At 36.8% G+C, this 20,303-nt stretch overlaps 1 protein-coding gene across 1 annotated transcript in view; it reads right to left on the bottom strand.

The window, feature by feature from the left end:
- Positions 1-1,296: 1,296 nt before the first annotated feature.
- The window catches only part of fstl1a (follistatin-like 1a), a 33,081-nt gene continuing 14,074 nt past the window's right edge, over positions 1,297-20,303 (bottom strand). Inside the window, exons 3-11 of the mRNA XM_036563364.1 lie at positions 16,059-16,160; positions 14,795-14,924; positions 12,145-12,177; positions 10,798-10,928; positions 7,613-7,731; positions 5,717-5,829; positions 3,346-3,456; positions 3,066-3,166; positions 1,297-2,364 (exon numbers count right to left, since the gene is read on the bottom strand). Of these exons, the coding sequence (XP_036419257.1) occupies positions 2,323-2,364; positions 3,066-3,166; positions 3,346-3,456; positions 5,717-5,829; positions 7,613-7,731; positions 10,798-10,928; positions 12,145-12,177; positions 14,795-14,924; positions 16,059-16,160 (882 nt within the window). The 3' untranslated portion in view covers positions 1,297-2,322. The remainder of the gene's footprint in view (positions 2,365-3,065; positions 3,167-3,345; positions 3,457-5,716; positions 5,830-7,612; positions 7,732-10,797; positions 10,929-12,144; positions 12,178-14,794; positions 14,925-16,058; positions 16,161-20,303) is intronic.

The raw sequence follows: 20,303 nt of genomic DNA, 5'->3' as shown, positions 1-20,303 counted from the left end.
CCCATCGAACACACTGTATCATATGACCTAATGGCCTGCAATACCTGAATCTAGCCTAATAATAAATCAGCTTATAAAGCTTATCTAAAGTGGAGTGCCTATATTGTTACCATTATCATTACTACTAGTAGTAGCAATAAAAATATATAAGAATTATATAAGTAATATATAAGAACAGAGTGCACCAGTAGGTTCTTGTTGTCACATAAGACCCTTATGAAATTCTCTACTGCTGTAACTTCACATCCTTACAAAACACTTTCATTGTGGGATGCACTGGGCAGGGGACGATTAGCAAAGCATAGCTCAACTGGCCAGTGTTTCAGTAGGAACAGTGACATATGCATTTATATCTATGGGGAAACGCATAAGTAAAAAGGGTTTAAATTGTGGCTGAAAGCACACATTTAGTGACTGTGATGGTTGTGCATTAGTGTGATATGTAATGATAAACAAGCAACTGTTTCTTTGTGTGACTGAAATTGACAATGTAGGACAGGAACAGACCATCCACATCTACACAGAGAGGGATATTATAGGAGGGTTGCAGTGCATAAAGCCCTCGTTACGAAGACGAATGTACATTTGAGAGTTCAGTGGTATAAAAATCATAGACGCTGGTCTATAGCGAAGAGGAAAAAATGATGGGAGATTGTGTGGGGTACACCAACAGAATGATAGAGGCCTGGATGCTTGACTCCTACACTGAGGGGGTCCAGCTGCTCTGCTATGCTGTGGGGGGCATTTTGCTAGCATGGTTGGGGCCACTTGCTGCCTTACAGAGATGGGCTACTGCAAAGTAATACAAAAGATATTCTGACTGATCACCTTCATCCTATGAGGAAACATTTCTATCCTGATGGTAATGGTCTCTTCCAGGATAAGCGTGCCCACCCACAGGGCACGAGGGGTCACTGAATGGTTTTAATGAGTATTTAAACGTTGTAAATCATATGCTATGGGCTTCACAGTCACCACATCTCAACCCAGTTTAACACTAATAACATATTTTGGACTGATGTATTAGTGCTCTCCACCACCATCATCGAAACACCACCTAAGGGAATATCTTTAGGAAGAATGTTGTTCCATCCTTCTAGTACAGTTCCAGAGACTTACAGAACTTATGCTTCAGTTAATTGAAGCTGTTCTGGCCTGTGGATGCCCAACACCTCTTAAGATATTTTTTTTTCTTTAGTTTGTCTTATGTTGATGATTGCTGCCTGTATCTATATTTATTACATCTGTTGTGTGAATGAAAACAGAAACAAAACAGTCATACAAGAAATCTTTGGATGTTTTTGATACAGTACTCATTTTATTGGCACGAGTATGCCAGGTGTGCTCTAAGACAACAATAGGCTGTTAAAATTAATGAGTAAATGCAGGCAGTTCACCAGAATGTCTTAAAAAATGAGAATATGAGGGAAATATATTCAGGTTCAGAAGAGTGGAGCATACTGTATTGTAGTGTGTTGTATACATAGAGAATTACTGGCACTTAACATGATTTTTTTGTGGGTAAGGCCTGCCCAGAAGCCAGAACTACTGATTAATCATTGTAGTTCAATAGCTAGTCTGGAATAATATCCATTAATTACTAAATAATCCGCATAAACAGTACCAAAACTCATGCTTATCAACCTGCAAGAATATTACTAAATCTTCAGCAGTAGATCTTGTAGTTTATACATGTTGAAACCAACAAGATATCACTGAGTTTGACTGCAAGTGAGCAAATGATCCACAATATTCTCCAATAAGGTATATGACTTGATAGATGAATTGGTGTGTTAAGACAGATATTTCACCCTTCTATGAGGTTAAGCCTGTGGCATGACTGATTGGTTGTATATTGATGTCAGGTGTAAAAAGAAAAAATACACAGTAACTTGTCATCTGATAAGAAGCTTAATTACCTTGGTGTAACAGTTTCATTCGTGCTTTGTCAGTGCATATGGATCCTACATCAGCACTGTGCTTTGGCTGATAGCCATTAGTTCAAGTTCAACCACGCATTCACCAAAATTTCCTGTTAATGCTAAGCCTCATGATGGAAACATCCAACACAATTTAAAAAGTAAAACTTTTTCAAAAGCAGTCTGAGTAAACAGACAGTAGGCCTATTACACAGTATCCACATTCAAAATATCAAAACAGTACTAAATGAAAATAAGAATAATTAAAACAATGATATAAAACAATATATAGAAAGACCACTTTTTTGCTAGTGGACAGTACAGATCCAGTCTACAGCAGACTGAAAAGGAGTTGAGGACTTGCTGCAGTCATTCTTCTGTTTTTTGGATCATCTCTCTTTTCTTAAACCTCCTTAGTGCTCACTTTCATCTTCTCCACAGTTTCCTAAAGGAAGAAAAGGGAAAAAAGTACATAAATAATTTAATTACATAAAAACAGAATTAGCCTACACGTCTCATGTATAGTGCACTATAGAGTCTACCACCCCTTCCAAACAAACACGGTCATCTGTAATATAATGAAAGGCCACATATCATGGAAGTTACTTTTTGATTCTTTAATAAAAGAGTTTGATGCAGAAGGTAAGGACAAAAAACAATGCATTTTCATATATTTGTCTAGTAATGTTGACTTTATAAGGAGCATTTCAGCCTATATTGTTTTTTGAGTGGGGTACAACATGGCAGCCAATCAGAACAGACCTTATTTACAAATATCAGTCTTAAAGGCATAGTAACAAAAACAATCTGTTTAATTATTAGGGATAAAGGGAGGTTTAAAAATGGTCATGTATAAATAATTTAATGTTGTTAGTACATAAAACCACACAAATGTCATAAGTGGGCCTCCGAAGGAAAAAATACAGGAAAAACGCAGAACATGGTCTCCTTAACACTGAGCAGTTGATGTAGCATGGTGTAAGTCAGTACAATTATTTCTCACTCATGGCTCATTGAAACAAGCAGAGACGCTCTGTTGAAAGTTCAGTTTCTAATTTTTCATCAATACGTAACTATGATCATTTTTTGTTTGGTCCTCCTGTAAAGGTTTGGTTCTAAGCCCTTGAAATTGAAAACAGTCTTGACCTGATGTTTGTTGAGCTCATCCACTCTGCGAGTCCACTCTTCCTCCGTCATCTCCTGATCTGCTTCCTCAATTTCTTCCACAGCAGGCAACTTTTCTGAACCTAGAAAGAAAAGGACGTAGATAGAGCCACAGACAGACAGACAGAGAGAGAGAGAGGGAGAAACAGAGTGTTATAATACGAAAAGTAAAATTCGGTGATCTAGAATCAGCTTTCCAGTCACTTGGCGAGAAAACGAGAATAAGAAGGCAAACTGGTGTCTGATCAGTGCATCCACTAACCGTCACAGGTCACAGCAGTGCAGACCCAGTTCCCACAGGCACACACACAGCGGTTGCAATCCACCTGCGTCTCAGCTCCATCCTCGTACGTCTCATCCTCCAGAGCACACTCTGTTGCAGCACAACAACAAATATCATCATTATTGGTTTCACTCTGCTATAATCATTCTGAGTACAAATTACATGTTGTTTTTCAAAGTTAAAGTAAGTGAACACCTCTGGCGCTTTTTCTGCAAACTGTATTGCCCAATTTCTGTTTACTCTTGGAGTTTAACATATTGGGTAAAAATAAAATATAAAATGTACTATAACTTTTATAGAGACCACATTTTAAAAATGTGCAGAAGTGTGTTCTCTGTAGAGGATGCGTTAACTTGTTTTCACTTAGAAAATCAACAAAACATGTCATTTGGTCAAAAGCGCCAAGCTGACATATGACTGTATAAATCTGTGGCCACTTGCATAAAAAACATCTTAAGTATTTATCTTACATTAAATGCTTCAGACATAAATGTAAATCTATAAATTTACATTTCATATTTAAATTTGAATTTTGCCATTGACAGAACTTTGTGTTGGAATGTAAACTTAGGGTTTAAAACTTAATTTACAATTATTTTTTAATTTTCCACTTAATATTAAATATTTCCCTGAAAAGATTTTATGCAGCTCACTTAGGGTAAATTCCAAAATTTAAACTTTAAGGCCAGAATTCACTTAGGAAATGACCACTGGTAGCACACCATTTAAGCAAATATAATGTACTGTATATTATGTACAAATCTGTATTCAGCCATAACCACGTACCTACTTCTGTTTGTCTCACTCATGAGAGCATGGTCTGTATTTACAGTGCAATGAAAAAGTCTTTGCCCCCTTCTCATTTTCTTCTATTTTTGTGTATTTGTCACATCTGAATGTTTCAGATCATCTAATTACTTATAATAACCCAAGTAAATACAAAATGCTTTTTTAAATAATGATTTCATTTATTGAAGGAAAAATGCTGTTCAGCCCTACCTGGTCCTATGTGAAAAAAGTAATTGCCCCCTTAGCTACTAAGTCAACCAGTTAACCAAATTCAGTTGACATTTGGGTTTAATTTCACTACCCACACGCAGGCATGATTACTGCTAGAGCTGTTGAATCTAAACATCACTTAAAAAGAACCTGACTGGCAACGTGCAACAGCCTAGAAGGTCTCAAAAAGCAGCACATGATGCCACGTTCTAAAGAGATTCAAATACAGATGTGAAACTGTCATTGAAATCAGTTACAAAGGGTTACAAAGCAATTGCTAAGGCTCTGGGACTCCAGCGAACCACAGTGAGAGACATTATCCTTGGAGCAGTGGTGAACCTTCCCAGAAGTGGCTGACCTACCAAAATTTCACCAAGAGTGCATCAACAACTCATCCAGGAGGTGACAAAAGAACCCAGATGAGCATCTAAAGAATTGAAGGCCTCATTTGCCTCAATTAAGGTCAATGCACATGATTCCACAATAAGAAAGGCACTGGGCTAAAATGGCATCCATGGGGGAGTTGCAAGGCGCGAACCACTGCTGACCAAAGAGAACACAAAGCCTTCGTCATGTTTTGGCAAAAAGCATCTAGATAACCCCCAAGACACTTGGGCTAATATTCGGTGAGTCAAAGGTGGAAATTTTTGGACGACATGGGTCCCATTACATCTGGCATAGAGCTAACACCACGTTCCACCATAAGAACATCATACCAACAGTCAAACATAGTGGTGGTAGTGTGATGGTCTGGGGCTGCTTTGACTCTGCAGGACCTGAAGTGGGCCAAAATTCCTCCACAGGGATGTAAGAGACTCATGACAAGTTATCGCAAACGTTGTTACTGCCAAGGGTGGCACAAACAGTTATTTTTAACATGGGTGATACAGGTTTTGAATAAATCATCTTCAATAAATGCAGTGATCATTTAAAAGCTGCGGTTTAAGTTTACTCTTGTTGTCTTTATCTTACAGTAAAATTATTTGGATGATCTGAAACATTTAAATGTGACAAATTAGCAAAAATAGAAGAAATACTTTTTCACAGCACTGTATTTGTACTGAACATTAATCTTTAAGAGCAGATTTAGGATCAATCTTGAAAATATGGATAGGGTGGAATCTTACACATTGGTTGAATTAATCTACCAATTGTTATATCTATCTGAAAAATCAGATATTTAAAAAAGGTCAAACAAAAAAAAGTTTTGAATTCATATGCATTACCATCATGCAAACTGTCAACTAATAATTTATCAAGAAGAATATCATCACAATCTTTATAAATAAGTGATTGAGTCCTAATAAAATCACAACAAATATACAACAGATAAAGACAGTAGGTAGCTTACTCTTCTCTGGAGGGTTGAAACTAGGCTTGAGGCAGTTGAGAAACTCATCAAAACTCAGTTTCCAATCAGCATTCTCATCTGAGAGCTCAATCAGGGCGTCCACACACAAGCTCCTAATACACATACAGATACATACTCACACACAAGCATTTCTTAATGTATTCTCCCATCAGAGCATCCACACAGAAGGGGCCTTTATAGGCTTCCTTGGTAAAAACAAAATAGCAAAAAAAAAATTTTTTTGTTGTTTGTCAGCTTACACCAAACATCTGAGAGAAATTTTAGCTTTTGGTGAAGTAAAACTATAGAAATCACAGAAATTATAGAAAACATTTTTCACAAAACACTGCTAAAGAACATACATTTACTCATAATCTCATAATTTTACTCATACTCATTTACTCAAATATACTCATAAACTCGTAATCTTTACCAAGGGAGCCTATTCTAGACATGTTTTTAAGTCAGCAAGCCAGCTTTGAATTAGTAATGATCATTCTTAAGTGGGACAAAAGTAAGTAGTAACAGTAGTCATCAAAGTTAGGAACTACTAGTGTAGTCCCCATGATAAACATGAACACAAACATATAAAAAAGGCCTGAACCAAAACCAGCCAAAATCTTATAAACTCTGAAAGAAAAGTTCTGTCTGAGAAGAGCTAGTTCAGATCATTTAGTTGTCATAAACTCTGTGGTTATCTGTGCTTTACTTCATCAGGGATAAGACAGAACAGCAACAGTGGTAACGTTGCTGGAGTTAACTATTACTAGTAATCTGTTCAGTGTAAGAGTATATTTTATGTTTACTTTAATATACTCTCTGCATCATATTCTCTGTTGGTATAGGGTCAGTTTTTGTATGTTTAGCTTATTTTCTAATCATTCCTTTGGACAAGGCAGACTCAGGCAAGACTGGTGTCTCAAGTTTGCTTCTTTACTTTTGCACTGAAACTATGAGGCTGATGTCACGAACAAGTAAAGGAAGCTTATACCCTCAATTAGCATTGTACAACCTGAAATAGACTTGTCATTATGTGACATACTAGTATCTATGAACATCAACAACAGTAAAAGAAAATTAGGCTTTAAGATGGCTACTAATACTGTATTTTCATTAGTGCAGTATACTTTTACATTTGGGATAAGGAGAAAACTGTGTAAATTAGAATTAGCTGATATAAACAAAGGTGTAAAAGCATTAACACGTTCCTGAGTAACACCATCCTGAGCTCACGTATCAAGGCTGTGGGTTACGCAAATGTAAACAAGGCTGTTCAAATAAAACTTTGCATCACTGTAGCGGCTCTCAGATAAGAGAACTTGACACCGTTTTGACCTAATCAATACCAAAATTCAAGTTTTATAGAGTTTAGTAATTTTTGAACTAAAGGTGTTCCAGACTGTTCATATGATCCAAAGAAAAGTGCAAACCTGTTTTAATGAAAGTCCTAATAAAAACTGCATGGATGAAATTAGTAAATACTGAATTCAACCCTAGGCCTAGACCACAAAGTATTTCAATTGCAATTTAGTCCAAGACTAGGTTTACCAGCCCTATATGTAATGTATATAACTGAATAATAAACTGATTCACAGAACCAAAATAAAAAAAAAATGTAGAATATATGGGAGGTGCTAAACCTGAGATTTTCCATGTATTCTCCAAAGAAGCATTAACAAGTGTTCATTTTCATTTCAGCAACATTTTTCACAGTAGACACTGTCAGAAGGCAGCTTTACAGAGATTTGGAAAAAAACATTTAATAAGAAAGCCAAATGAGTACAGTAGCGATAAATATCTCACTGAGACGGCATGAGGAAGAAACCTCAAACAAAGTGAGTATCAACAGAGAGTAACAGAAAAGAATGTGTGTGTGTGAGAGAGAGACAGATTTACCTCAGCAGGCGATTGTTTTCCTCATCTGCGTACGAGGTAATATTGATAGCTGTCTCGTTGTGCTGGATGAACTTGAGGAACTCTGTGGAGTCCAGTTTTGCATCTCCATTATCATAGTTCTGTAGGGAGATAAAATCAAAAGAAACTAAATATTTTTATGCTCTCTTGCCTTTTTACTTAAATTGTACCTTATAGTTCATTTACACAGTTCTCCCCTTACTCCAAATGTAATCAATCAGCTAAGAAATTTGCTTCCTCAGTTTTGAACTTGAGCTATGAGGCTAATGAAGCTAAAAAGCAATGGAAGCTCATGACCAACAATTAGCATCAGCAAACTATGCTCTTTAGTCAGGTAAACATGACCACAGCCTTTTGGACACTCATATATCTAAAGATAAGAGACAAAAAAAACAACGTTCTCAAAATATGGCCTTTTAGCTGGCAGCTTTGGCTTTGGTGAAAACAAATTTGTTCTTGGAACTGTTCTTGGATTTATTTTATATTATTCACTACACGTAAATGTCTGTCTGGTACTGTGCACTGTGAGCTCCTGTAACCAAAACCAAATTCCTTATATGCATAGCATACCTGGCCAATAAAGCTTGATTCTGATTCTGATTCTGAGTCCAGCTATTTCTTTTATAATGACCAAGATAGAATGCAGGGTATTTGTGTAGGGAAAACTGATCCTACATCAGCGTAAAAAGTCGCAAAACGGACACGTTGTCAGACTGAACTGTGTATCGTTCCAAAGGGCCAGAGCAATCCCTCACTTTCATGTAGCAGCTGGTACTAAAGCTACAAAGCTACTGCTTTTAACTTTATTGCATGTTGTTATAGACTGTGAGGTGCAAGTTACAAAGATGAAGCCTTTATGGACTGTCAGGTGCAAATTACAAAGATTACACTGATAAACATAATGGTGCCACCCAGTGCAAATGTGTGTGTGTGGTGTGTGCATGTGTGTGAGTGGGTTTTTTAAGACAGTGTACTTAAGGACTTGCATAAGCAGTGCCAAGACATAGGGCTGAACAGTTAAAATACCTAGTTGCAATTTTTTTGGACTGATATTGTGATTAAATGTGCGATATAAATGTGATTATTTTCTATATATTAATCTCCAGGCTCGTAATATAGAAGATTTTTACATTTGAAAATAGCTTGAGATGACCACCCTCCCATACAGTAATACAGTAGTTATTCTTTGGAATTGGAAATCAACTTCCATGTTTTAAACGGAGGCTGTCAGAGATGCTCCATATCAGTACAATAGAGCGGTTCTGTCTTAGACTAGCACTGTTTTTTCAGGCTTGAGGAATGAATGCTGAATATAGTGTACCAGATTGCCAGCTCACAAGCTCTGTGTTTCTAGATTACACTTCCACACTTAAAACTTAAGATAACGTTAAATATAGTGTAGGATATAATTAAAATTGCAGTTTGCTAATTGCAATCTTTCAAACTGCTAATTTGATATAAAAACAATTAATCGTAGAGCCCCACCAAGAGAGCAAGCCCATCAGAGACATACAGAGAAAAATGAAAAGTATGAGATCAATGAAAGCAGAGGTTTCTTCACCTCTGGATTATTTAGTTTCACTTTAAACATTTAATCTTGAGTCAAAAAGCATATTTTTACTATCTACATTAATAATGATTTCTTGATTCTGTAGTCACATTTACTTTTTATTTTCTTGTATTTCGATATGTGTATGATCATAATCCAAAGCCAAAAACTTTTTTTCAAAAATTTTTATTTGTTGTAATACAAACTACCATATGCAGTAAGAAAACATAAGTAGTAATGCACTTCATAATTTGTTTTTATAGTTACTTGTACTAAACCAATCAACAATATGCATTTCTATGGTGATGTGGATTCCATTCTGAATTTGGGCACATTCACCATCAATAAGCAAAGCATGGAGCTTCTTTTATATAGTGATAGAAACACTGCAGCACACAGAAAGCTCCAACTCCACATTCTGATTTCCATATTCACATTTTCTCTTACCCAACATGGATGTGTACCTGTAGCCAAACTTAAGCTAAATCTAAAGCCATTAAATAAAATACGCTTGAAATGTACTATTATATATTGTTAAAGTTTAACCACATAACATCTGTGGACCCAGTGAATGAACTTAAATTCCACATCATCATGCTGTCTAAACAAATGCCAAATAATCTAAATGTCTGTCCCAGTGTCTATTTCCAAACACACTCCGTCACTGGGACTTTGCTGTGTTTGCTTTGCTTTAAAAACATGCAAGACCTAAACAGGATGCCCCCACAAAGCAAACAGTCTGGAGGTCGCTGAAATGGATGAATGAATTATCCAGCCACCATTCGTCCTCCTGTGCCCTCGTCCACACACACACACGCATCCACACCTGCTCAGCTGTGCTATTGCTACCTTACTTTGGGCTTCCACAATGCCTAAATATGCACTGCTGTAGCTAAATACTGCTGTGGCTGCTCCTAATCCTAACCCCCACCCCCACTCCCAAAAAAGTGAAAGCAGCATTTTGTATAAAATGAGCTTGTTTGCTCATGGAAACCAACATATATCAGAAATTCTTTCTTTTTTTGTACTGTACGTCATTGTACAGTGACCAAGTTTGATTATAATTCTTTAGGACATTATTCAAAGCAATCTCGAATTTCATTATATATATTAAAATTTGATTATTTTGATTTAGAAGGTGACCACATTACTTATATACTCTGTAGTCCAATACAGATGATAAAAGCAATACATCAAGCCTTTTTTGTTGAATTTTTTACATTTGAAAACAGCTTGAGAGGTCCACCCCCCACCATACGCTCAACAACAGGCCTTAACGGCTGGCAAGATTATTCTTCTGAATTGATAAACAATTTCTTCATGTTTTAAACAGTTTTTTTAAACTAATTATACAAGCAGCATTTTTCTGATAATTTTGTAAACATCTGCTTACAAATAATGTTTACTTTGACTTCCAGAGCATATTGGTTTGCAGTAAAAATACTGGCTGGGACAATCTGTTTACTTGTCATTCGTAATCCAGATGAATGTGATGACTTAAGGGTATTGAATACTTGTACAAGGCACCGTATATCGACGCATTTCTACACCACAATTGGGGAACATTTGTGTGGTTCCTAAAAAGTGAATAACAGAATGCACACACAGATACAGATACCTGGAAGTACTTGAGCAGGATGTCTGAGAAGTTGGAGCCTTTTGTGAACCAGCCATCAGGAATCACCTCGGTCTGCAGCCACTCTATCACACGGCTCCTCAACTCATTACGATCCGCCAGGTAACACACGACTAAACAAACGAACAAATACAACCAAATCATGGAATATGCATCAACAAGAAGCCTTACATTGTCTTTGTTATTAGTTTGTATGAAACAGCCTTCATACATAGGCGTTAACATCACTGTTTCTTTTTATCTTAGAAACATATTTCAGGCTTTTAAAGGGGAATTATACCTCAATTGATGAAATGTAAACAAAGTAATTTTGAGTGGTTACTAACTGACTCAGATTTCTTTACAGTGGTGGTGATACGTACTGGGGTCGCAATGTTTACATCACAAATATAGACATTTTATTTACTATCCACACCACCAGTGAACCCAAAAGAGTCTTCTGAGTTTTTATATCTAAAGTTGATAATAGTAAAATTGTGGTAAATCTGAAAAAATCATTTTTGGGGGGACTAATTTGCTCTGCACTTTATCTTTAATTTTCATTTTTGCTTTAATTTATATAAAACACATTGCACTGCCTTTGTATGAAATGTGCTATATAAATACTTGCCTTGCCCTGCCTTGCATGTATGGATTTTAAAAATATGTTTTAGGCCAAAATCTTCTCTCAAAACTACCAAAACACAATGTCTCAGGCTTCAGGCAGCACATTCATAACCATTTCATCTAATAAGTGTCTGTGAGGGAGCTTTTCACGTTCAGATGTCTGGTTCCTATTAACACCACTGTAAACAATTCTGAAACAGTAAGGTTCTCCAGAATGGCACAATTCACATCAAACCACTCTGAATAACTTTGTTTCCATCTTAACAGGGAATTATGGAAAATTGGTGGAATTCTCTTTTAAGCATAAGCCTTTCATGAGATGTGTTCAAACCTTTCACTGGCACTGTAACGTAAAGAAAGATGTGGTCATAAACACACAAACACAAAGAGGTTCTCGGCCTACCTTTCAAGGGACCTCCATTTTACCAAAGCATAAACATGATCCCAAAATATTCAGACATGTCCAGTCCCCCTGAATCCCACTACAATGGTCAATTTGCTCAACATAGAAACATCTTAACTCCTAATAAAAAACGTATTTTTGCTAAGCTGTCCTTGTGAAAATGTGAAGTATGAAGACCTCATGGACTAGTTCAAAGCCCCTAATACTCAGAACTAGAGCTGGGGGCATGAGAGGCTCTGGCAGATATTAACTTTCCATGCTCCTGGTTTTCCATTACTGAGAAGAGAAGCATGCAGTGCAACAGCTGCACGTGTACTCACTCGGGCTTGCAGCGACCTTGTCTGTTCTTTTCTCTGGAAAAAAAATGAGAGAGAAAAATAAGGTGGTGAGTTCACGGTTAGTGCTAAGATAAAAGAAATATCAGCATGTTCTTAAATTTCCCTCACATTCAAGTGCCGGTTCTTTTACTTGTGACTCAGCACCAGAGTTCCTAAGAGTCAGTCCATCTGCAGCTTTAGAATTTTGAGCTTTTACTTAATTGGCTCATAACCACAAATATTCCTTTTCCCAGACCAATGAGAAAGGAGCACTGCAACCAGGTCCAGTTGATCCAGTTTATTTTATTCAGAGGTAATTTTATATTTTTTTGCATGTTATATCTAAACAATTTCAATTTGCTTCAGTATAAAAGGAATAAATCAGTAAAAAAAAATAATAAACTCCACTTTCTCCTCACCACACATGCAGAAAGCCATCAAAGACATGCTTGGTGCCTCAAACAGAATTGCTTATGTGGTTTCTGACACAGTTTGACTTACTGCTCTCTATATAAACAGACAAATGTTTGTAGCATAGACAATGTGCGAAATACTCCCTGGTATTCAGGTCGTCCCATGTTGGCTGATTTCTCCAGCACTGACTGGCTGCTAACTCACTTGCCATAGCAGCACTGATGCTAGCTTTAATGGCAACAAAATGCTTAGTTCAACAATTTATCTTTTGGAAAAGCTCTTTTCTAGTTTGGCTTTGCAGTCTTCCAAATTCTAATTGGGATCTTACACCTCTCCTCTTTTGTCTTCAGTTTTGGAAATTGAACTGGAGTAACACTTCACTCTTTCCACCAGTCTCTTGGGAAATCGGGCAAGTTTTCAGATTTACAAATAAGCTGTGGCATACTGTCAAGTTTTTCAGAGGTATCCCGAGCATACCTGCCGGGCTATGAAGGACCAACTGAGTGAACCAATTTGCTACAGCACCACCCTGAGGCAGTCCAGTGCTGAGTGGGTGAAGCAGGTTAAACAATGATTTTTCCCTGAATTTGTATTTGAGTGTCCATTTTTCCCTAACAGAAATAATAAGTTTATAATGTCATAATAAGTTTATTTTAATGTCATAATAAGTTTATTTTAAGGGACACCGCAGAATTTTGGGGTGTAACCAAGAAGTTAATTAGGAAGTTCCAGAGCCCCCTGGATTCCCTCTATCACATCCTGAGCAAAAATAAAAACATTAGTAGTATCCATTTCGAAACCTGAATTTTGCCTGTGCTTTTGTCCATTTTTATAGATAACAGTGTCTTTCAGTATCAGAATCCACGCAAGAGCTGACTGACAATATTATAGTGAAGTGCAAATCTATCAAGATTGCTTATCAAGTTGAGAATGTTAGAAAATGCACCATCCATGGCTTTTAGATGCACTAATCATATTTTTCTAGTAATCTTTTGTTTTCTTTTAGTGTGCAGTCCATGTCCTGTATCAGCCCTGATATTATTGCTGTCAAAAAAAATTATATCTCCAAAAAAGTGACTTCACAGGAGAAGGAAAAAACCTATAACATTCGATGTAAGTTAATGAACTAACATTTAAGTAATTTTTGAGCATTTCTTGTGGGCCCTTTGTCATGCAATTTTGTCACAGTGTAAATGGCAGCTGGTATTTTTAAATGACAAAAAAAAATGAAAAAGTCAAAAATGAAGATACAAGGTTTTATTCTGACAGCTACAATATGTTGTCTGGCCTCAGAATATTCTCTAGCAGCACAAGGCAGCGTTTGTTCTGTGAAAATATTTCACTGCAGACTGAAATGCACTCAGTGTAATAAAATAACGATAACTACATTTCAGTAAAAGTATCTGTAGTCTGTTTTGTTTGTTTATTTGGTAAAATAATAGTATGCAGGAACAAATATATATGAATATTATGAAGTGGATAGCATGGAAGTTTACAAATTCCAAGTGGGAACCTTTTGAATGGCTAATTAACTCATAATTACTATTTTAAAAAAGCTTCTCCGAGTTGCAATTTCATGACATCATGTCAGCAAAGCGGCACTCTTATAGCAGGCAGACTTTTGTGTGCAATATGCTATGTCAAACTGTGTGCTTTCATTTCATTTTTGACACTTTATTAGTGATAAATTGCCATAAACTATATCCACATTTATAATAATCCAAGCACTAACTACACAATCCTTTAATTCCATAGAACCCACTTTTAAAGAGACTATTATACGCTCACAGCAGTCAAACAAGCGCTATATGGCTGTGAGCACGTAACCTCACCAAAAAGTCTACCAAAAAAGCTACTAAACACATGGTTTGAGGCACGTGTGTGACGATATTGGGAAAACATTAGTGTAAAATTCAAGAAGGAAACTTTAGCCACCAAACATTTTCATGCTGATCAGCTACATTTGAGGTATGAGGAAAAGTATGTAAATTAGATTTTTCAACAAACTGTCGTGTTAAGGAATTAGAAAAGATATTAGCATCTTTTCAAAGGAGTCTATCTCACACTGCATGTCAAGCATTAGATGTAAGAAGTAAACTGTAAGTAACTACATAATTGACTCTAAATATAAATATAATATTAAATACGAACATTAATTTTTACATATTTTTATTACTGATAAACTCAAACAAACTAGTTTATCCTGGAAGATGCCTCTGGATCATACACACATACACACCTTCGCAGTGTCCATCATGGGCCACCTGTATCTTGAGTCCAGTCAGACAGGCATCACGGTGAAGCTCACAGTGGTTGCGGTAGGTCTTCCCATTACTGCCGCACACTGTACGCTTATGGGGCTTACATTGCTGCAAAGGTCCAACATACATACACGCACCTTAGTCTGGTGAACAGTCTGTTTAAAACACTGTATATGAACATTACTGATGAACACACACGGCATATTCTTTGAGAAAAGTTTTATGTGCTGAGGCCTGAATGTGCAAACTGTTTCAGGAAGCAGAGTATGTGAATTGTCTGTAAACATTTGGAGAGTGTGTTAAAAAAAAATCTAAATTTCACCTGATCCATACATCTGCAAAAATGTCCCATGATTAATTAGGACATGACCGAAAATTTTGTAGCTGTTACCTGTGTTTTTAGGCACTAAATTTCTGATAACTGATAAAAGGAGCAGATATCATTTTATAGGTCAATTCAGATTTTAGATTTAAATTTTATACTCAGTGCTTTACTGACTGATATGACTGTGAGACCTCAAATGTCACACTTCTTAAACTCGAATAAACTGTAAAACTGGTTCTTCTAAGCTTGGCAATGGTTCTATACAGAATCCTGAAGGAACCATGTGAATTCATAAATTGTTCTTTGCATGGTTAAATGTTTTTTCATGGTGCAAAGTCTGTTGAATATGGTTCCTTAACCCCTTTTAAATTGTTGGGAATAGCTCTAAAAAGGGTTACATCGTACATATCAAAGAACCTTTTTGGTTCTATATAGAGTGTGTAGAGGGGGTTCCTTGTACTGCAATCTCCACACACGGCTGTCTAATTTAACACTAAAATACTAAAATCGAGATGCATTGACCAAACAGTCTCAGTTGTTGACACTTTATCTGCAATATTTTCTCCAACACCAATAAAACCGCAGGTTATCAATACTGGCTGATATTTTCAGACAACCAATATATTGGCTGGGGTCTATTATTAACCTACAAGTCTATTCTCAATTTCTGACTGCCATCAAACTTCCCTCCTAGTAGCAAACATGTATATTCTGTAACAATGTATGACCTACAACAAAAGCACAGGGTGAGTACATATACTTTTTTCATTTTTAATACTTTTTAAGATCAAAAAAGAGGTGTCAATTAAAAAACTGTAAATATTGTGGATTGGTACAAGAGGTATATAATGGTGTATAATGAGGTGTATAATGAGCTTAGTGCAGTTTGGTGTGTGCACGTATGTGTTCTTGCTCACCTCAATACACATGCAAGTGGGTTGTCCTTTCTCTGTCACTGCACACTCTCGTCCTGCTCCACAGAACACATTTGCACAAACTTTACTCTTACTCGTCACCTCCTACAAAGAAACAAACATACACAGCTTTAGCTTACAAACACATTTCTACATACTTACATATGTACATGTTCCTCTCAAAGGCATACTACAAAACTGCCCTAATTCACAATGAATATAAAAAAAATGCTTCTACTGCCATCTAGTGAACAATAATCTTGATCTTTACATTTTTTATCTAGATTTTTTTTCCTTTCACACATCAGTTTGTTTCATATGCATCAATCATGCTATTTCAGTGCATCTCAGAAAGTACAGCGGTGGTCAGCATCCCTCCTCCTGGAGATCTACTCTGCTGGAGTTTACCTTCAAACTGTATCTAACACTAATGCATCTGATTTAGCCAATCAAAAACTCAAAAAGTTGTTAATCAGCTGGATCAGACTGTGGGTGGAACTGGACTCCGCAGGAAGGTAGATCTCCAGGATCAAGGTTGGTGACCACCAGCATAGAGAAAGCAAATGTGCACTTTGCAAACCAGCCCCTAGATGGCAGTGCAAGCTTTGTTTCACTTTGCCATAATTGCACAGTAAGACGGAGTTTAGGGCATTTACGATTACTTGTTTAAACCCAATCTTCAAATGAAACAAACCTTCTCAGTGATGATAATGCATATTTAAAATTCTGCTACTGGTCTCTCTTACAGTAAGAATGAGTCTGATGAGCACACTCATTTATGTGCAGTGTTTATACAGTACCATACAAAGGCTTTAGGCACCTAAGCAAACCCATTTATCTTAGCAGTAATTATGTCTTTGCCAGTAATACTATATACCATTAGAATAAATACAAAATATAAATACAGTAAAACGTAGTCGACATTTTATGAGCTAGTTAGAGGAGAACAAGCTTGGTTCCAGATTTCTTCTTGATGCCACCAGCTATTACATAGATTTGCTAAATTCCACCACCAGCATACCTGATTTAATTTAATGCATTTACAGCATTTAGCAGGTGCTCTTATCTTATCAATTTGATGATTTTACAGAGGTGAAGCAAAGGTAGTGTTAGGAGTTAGGAGTTTTGGTTTTGTTGGCATTTTCCCCAATTTTTCTACCCAATTTTATTCGGGTCCAGTTCCATCCACTATCACACAATGTTGCCAGCGCTAGGAGGGTGTAGCAGTAAACAAAGTGTTGTGTATGCACCACCATTCTATGTCTAAGACATACACATAGAGAGTGTGGTTTCAAATGCCTCTGCTCTGTTTGGCCATTATTAGCCTCTTCTTTTCCATTGACGATCTCCACACACACGCGCGCACGCACGCACACACACACACACACACAGAAGTATGCTGCTCTATTATAGAGCTCTCTGAGTCACTGAGACTAAGCTGTAGTATCTCTTTAACTCAGCTCCAGATGGGGTTCAGAACTGTTGACCTCTGAACTTTAAAAAAGGGGGGTGTCCGTCTGGGGCCTGGAGCTTACCATAATAATACCCCAGCACATGTCGACACACACACACATACACACACACACACACACACACAGAGGTCCACATGTCTGCACAGCAGATGGCACTCACACAATGTCAACATGAGTCTACACTGACTTCAAGCACACATACAACCATGGAGGTACAGGGACATCCACATTAAGAGCCAACACATTGCTGATGTGCAAACTGACATGTAATGCAGTGTTTACTCTCTGGAAAATAGCATGTTTGTTCAGTTTTTAAATAAAATTAAATGTATTACTGATCCTGCTTTTCCAGTTATAAATACCCAGAGGAAAGAAATGTTCTAAATGACATCCGCTGTTAATCTTATTTACTCAAATTAAACACAGTTAAAGATACACTCTGGCCAAAATCAAAAATCACTACATCTGTTGTAGACAAGCCTACGTGCCTCCTACAGCAGTGCTGCAGTAGTCTCTAGAGTGAGATCATCCTGTTTAAAGACTAGTGAACACTTTTCTGATGATGTATCATCAAGGCACATTAAAAACTACAAGCAATTTTGGGTGGATACTTGAGAGTGGGCTGTTTGTTTCTCTGCTAGCTGGCTAATGCAGAAGGAAGCCACATAGCTAATGTTACTGCAAGGAAGTCAAACCTCACGCCTATGTTTATTAGCCTCTTCGTCAGTGGCTATGAGAGCAGGCAGGATTTCTTTATTGCTCTGAGAGGGGAATCCCAATGGTAGTATGACATGTTTGTGTAATGCTGGGTATCGGAGAGCAATCTCCAGAAATGCTTACAATTAAATGTTTATGTTAAGCTCCTCTTTTTTCATATACCATAGTGTGATTCTATGATATTGTGCAGCTGTACCCAAAAGAAAAATATTGTATAAATGAAGGATAACCCATCTCTGAGTTCTTTCTCCTTAAGTCATACTGTTGCTTTTTCCATATGCTCACAATATAATAAAACACAACAGTGAACACTTGATGCGATTCAAGACCAGTCTAAATTATTTAATAAAAATCAATTTATGGCTCCCATTGCAGCTTTGTGACATATCAGTATTGCAATATCACGTCAATATAAAAAAATAAAATAAAACCCTAAAAAAGCCCAAAACTTTGTAACTGCACAATATATGATTTGTTAATCATTATTTCAACTCAATTTGTATCATTAATATGGCTTTGATTAACAAACAATATATTGTACAGTCACAGTTTTAAAGTTTCTTTTTAAGGATGAGAAAGATGTTTATTTCAAGCCCACAAAGTTGCCCACAAATCCCTTGTAAACCCAAGGACACTACTGCTTCATGAACAGCTGTTGTACTGATCCACCAAAAGGTGTTTGTTTCCAGAGACATTTCCTGAAGACGCACTCAACACACACTTGGCCAAAGACACTATGCCCTTTTAGGAGTATCTATGACGACAACCAGCCAGCCAGACAATTGTGCAAACACATAAAGAAGACAACAGACAGAATAAACTGCCTGTTCCTTGATGTTTGTTGACAAGCACTTAAAGGACAGTTACGTCTTGGGACAGTTTTTGCCTTTCATGTGATACTAAATTTCTAATGTGAATGTGCTGTAAACGCACGAGTTCTTAGATGGTGCATATAAAAACAGATGCTGAAGTGTCCAGTTCCACTAGGGGTTTAAATCTCTGAACTTATATGATTCGATTTGATTACAAAAATATAGGAAACAGTTCAGTGCACCATGAAATCTCAAATTCCACTACAATTTGAATCAGTTTGATTAGGGCTGTCACGATCGCTTGATTAAAACTGATTATGTGATTTAAAAATTACTTGATTGTAATTTATGTATTTAGTGATTCATTTGCAACCTGAATGGCAAACATATAATCTGCAGGTCACAATAAAGTCAGTCTGAAGATTCTCCACCAGTGGGGCCTATTAGCAATCGAATAGCTTTTCTGAAAGAGAGGAAACTCATGTTTCATTTTTTTTACCAATAAGTTACACTCAGTAAATAAATACAAGGTGTACAGTAAAAATTTACAGAAAAAAAACAAAACATATATTCTGATATATATATATATATATATATATATATATATATATATATATATATATATATATATATATATATATTCTGTTTAAACTTTTGCATAGAAATGTAGTCCAAGAATTTTGCTTTGGCCAAAAAACAAGCGCATACCTAACATTATTGAACATTATTATAATCAACATTAACATTCTGAAAATCAATGTAGTTGAATCTGCCACCTTCAGACTGATGCATCCTTATGCATTTTTCAACCCCAAACTCCACTATAGACTATAATTAATTAAATTCACCCAAGGAGTCTGAGCATGAAGGTGAAATCTGGTTTGAAGCCTGGGGGACAGACAGAAAAAGAAAGAGATAGAGACAGAGAGAGAGAACCATCTGCCTACGTCCTGAGATTCTTCAACTCTGACCTTTGCACTGAGAGAGAAAGGACTGCAGGGCAATAAAGAGTCAGAGTATCCAGACGCAGTGGAAAAAGGGATTATGCTAGAAGAAAGCTGGAACAGCTTGATATGAAATGGCAGGTGCTCCCTCTCTTCCTCTCTCTCCCTCTCTCAGTCAGACATAAGCACACACAGTCGGGGCATGCGAGCCATTTTTTCTGGACCTGCAGGCTCATGGCATGAGTGTGAAAGCGACGGGAATGTAAGAGAGGAAATGAGAGAGCAAACATTTCCTCCAGAGCA

This window comes from Colossoma macropomum, unplaced genomic scaffold, assembly GCF_904425465.1.
Source record: "Colossoma macropomum unplaced genomic scaffold, Colossoma_macropomum, whole genome shotgun sequence".
Classification (NCBI taxonomy): Eukaryota; Metazoa; Chordata; class Actinopteri; order Characiformes; family Serrasalmidae; genus Colossoma; species Colossoma macropomum.
Note: the sequence above shows the minus strand (reverse complement) of the source record. Positions and strands in the feature narration are given on the sequence as shown.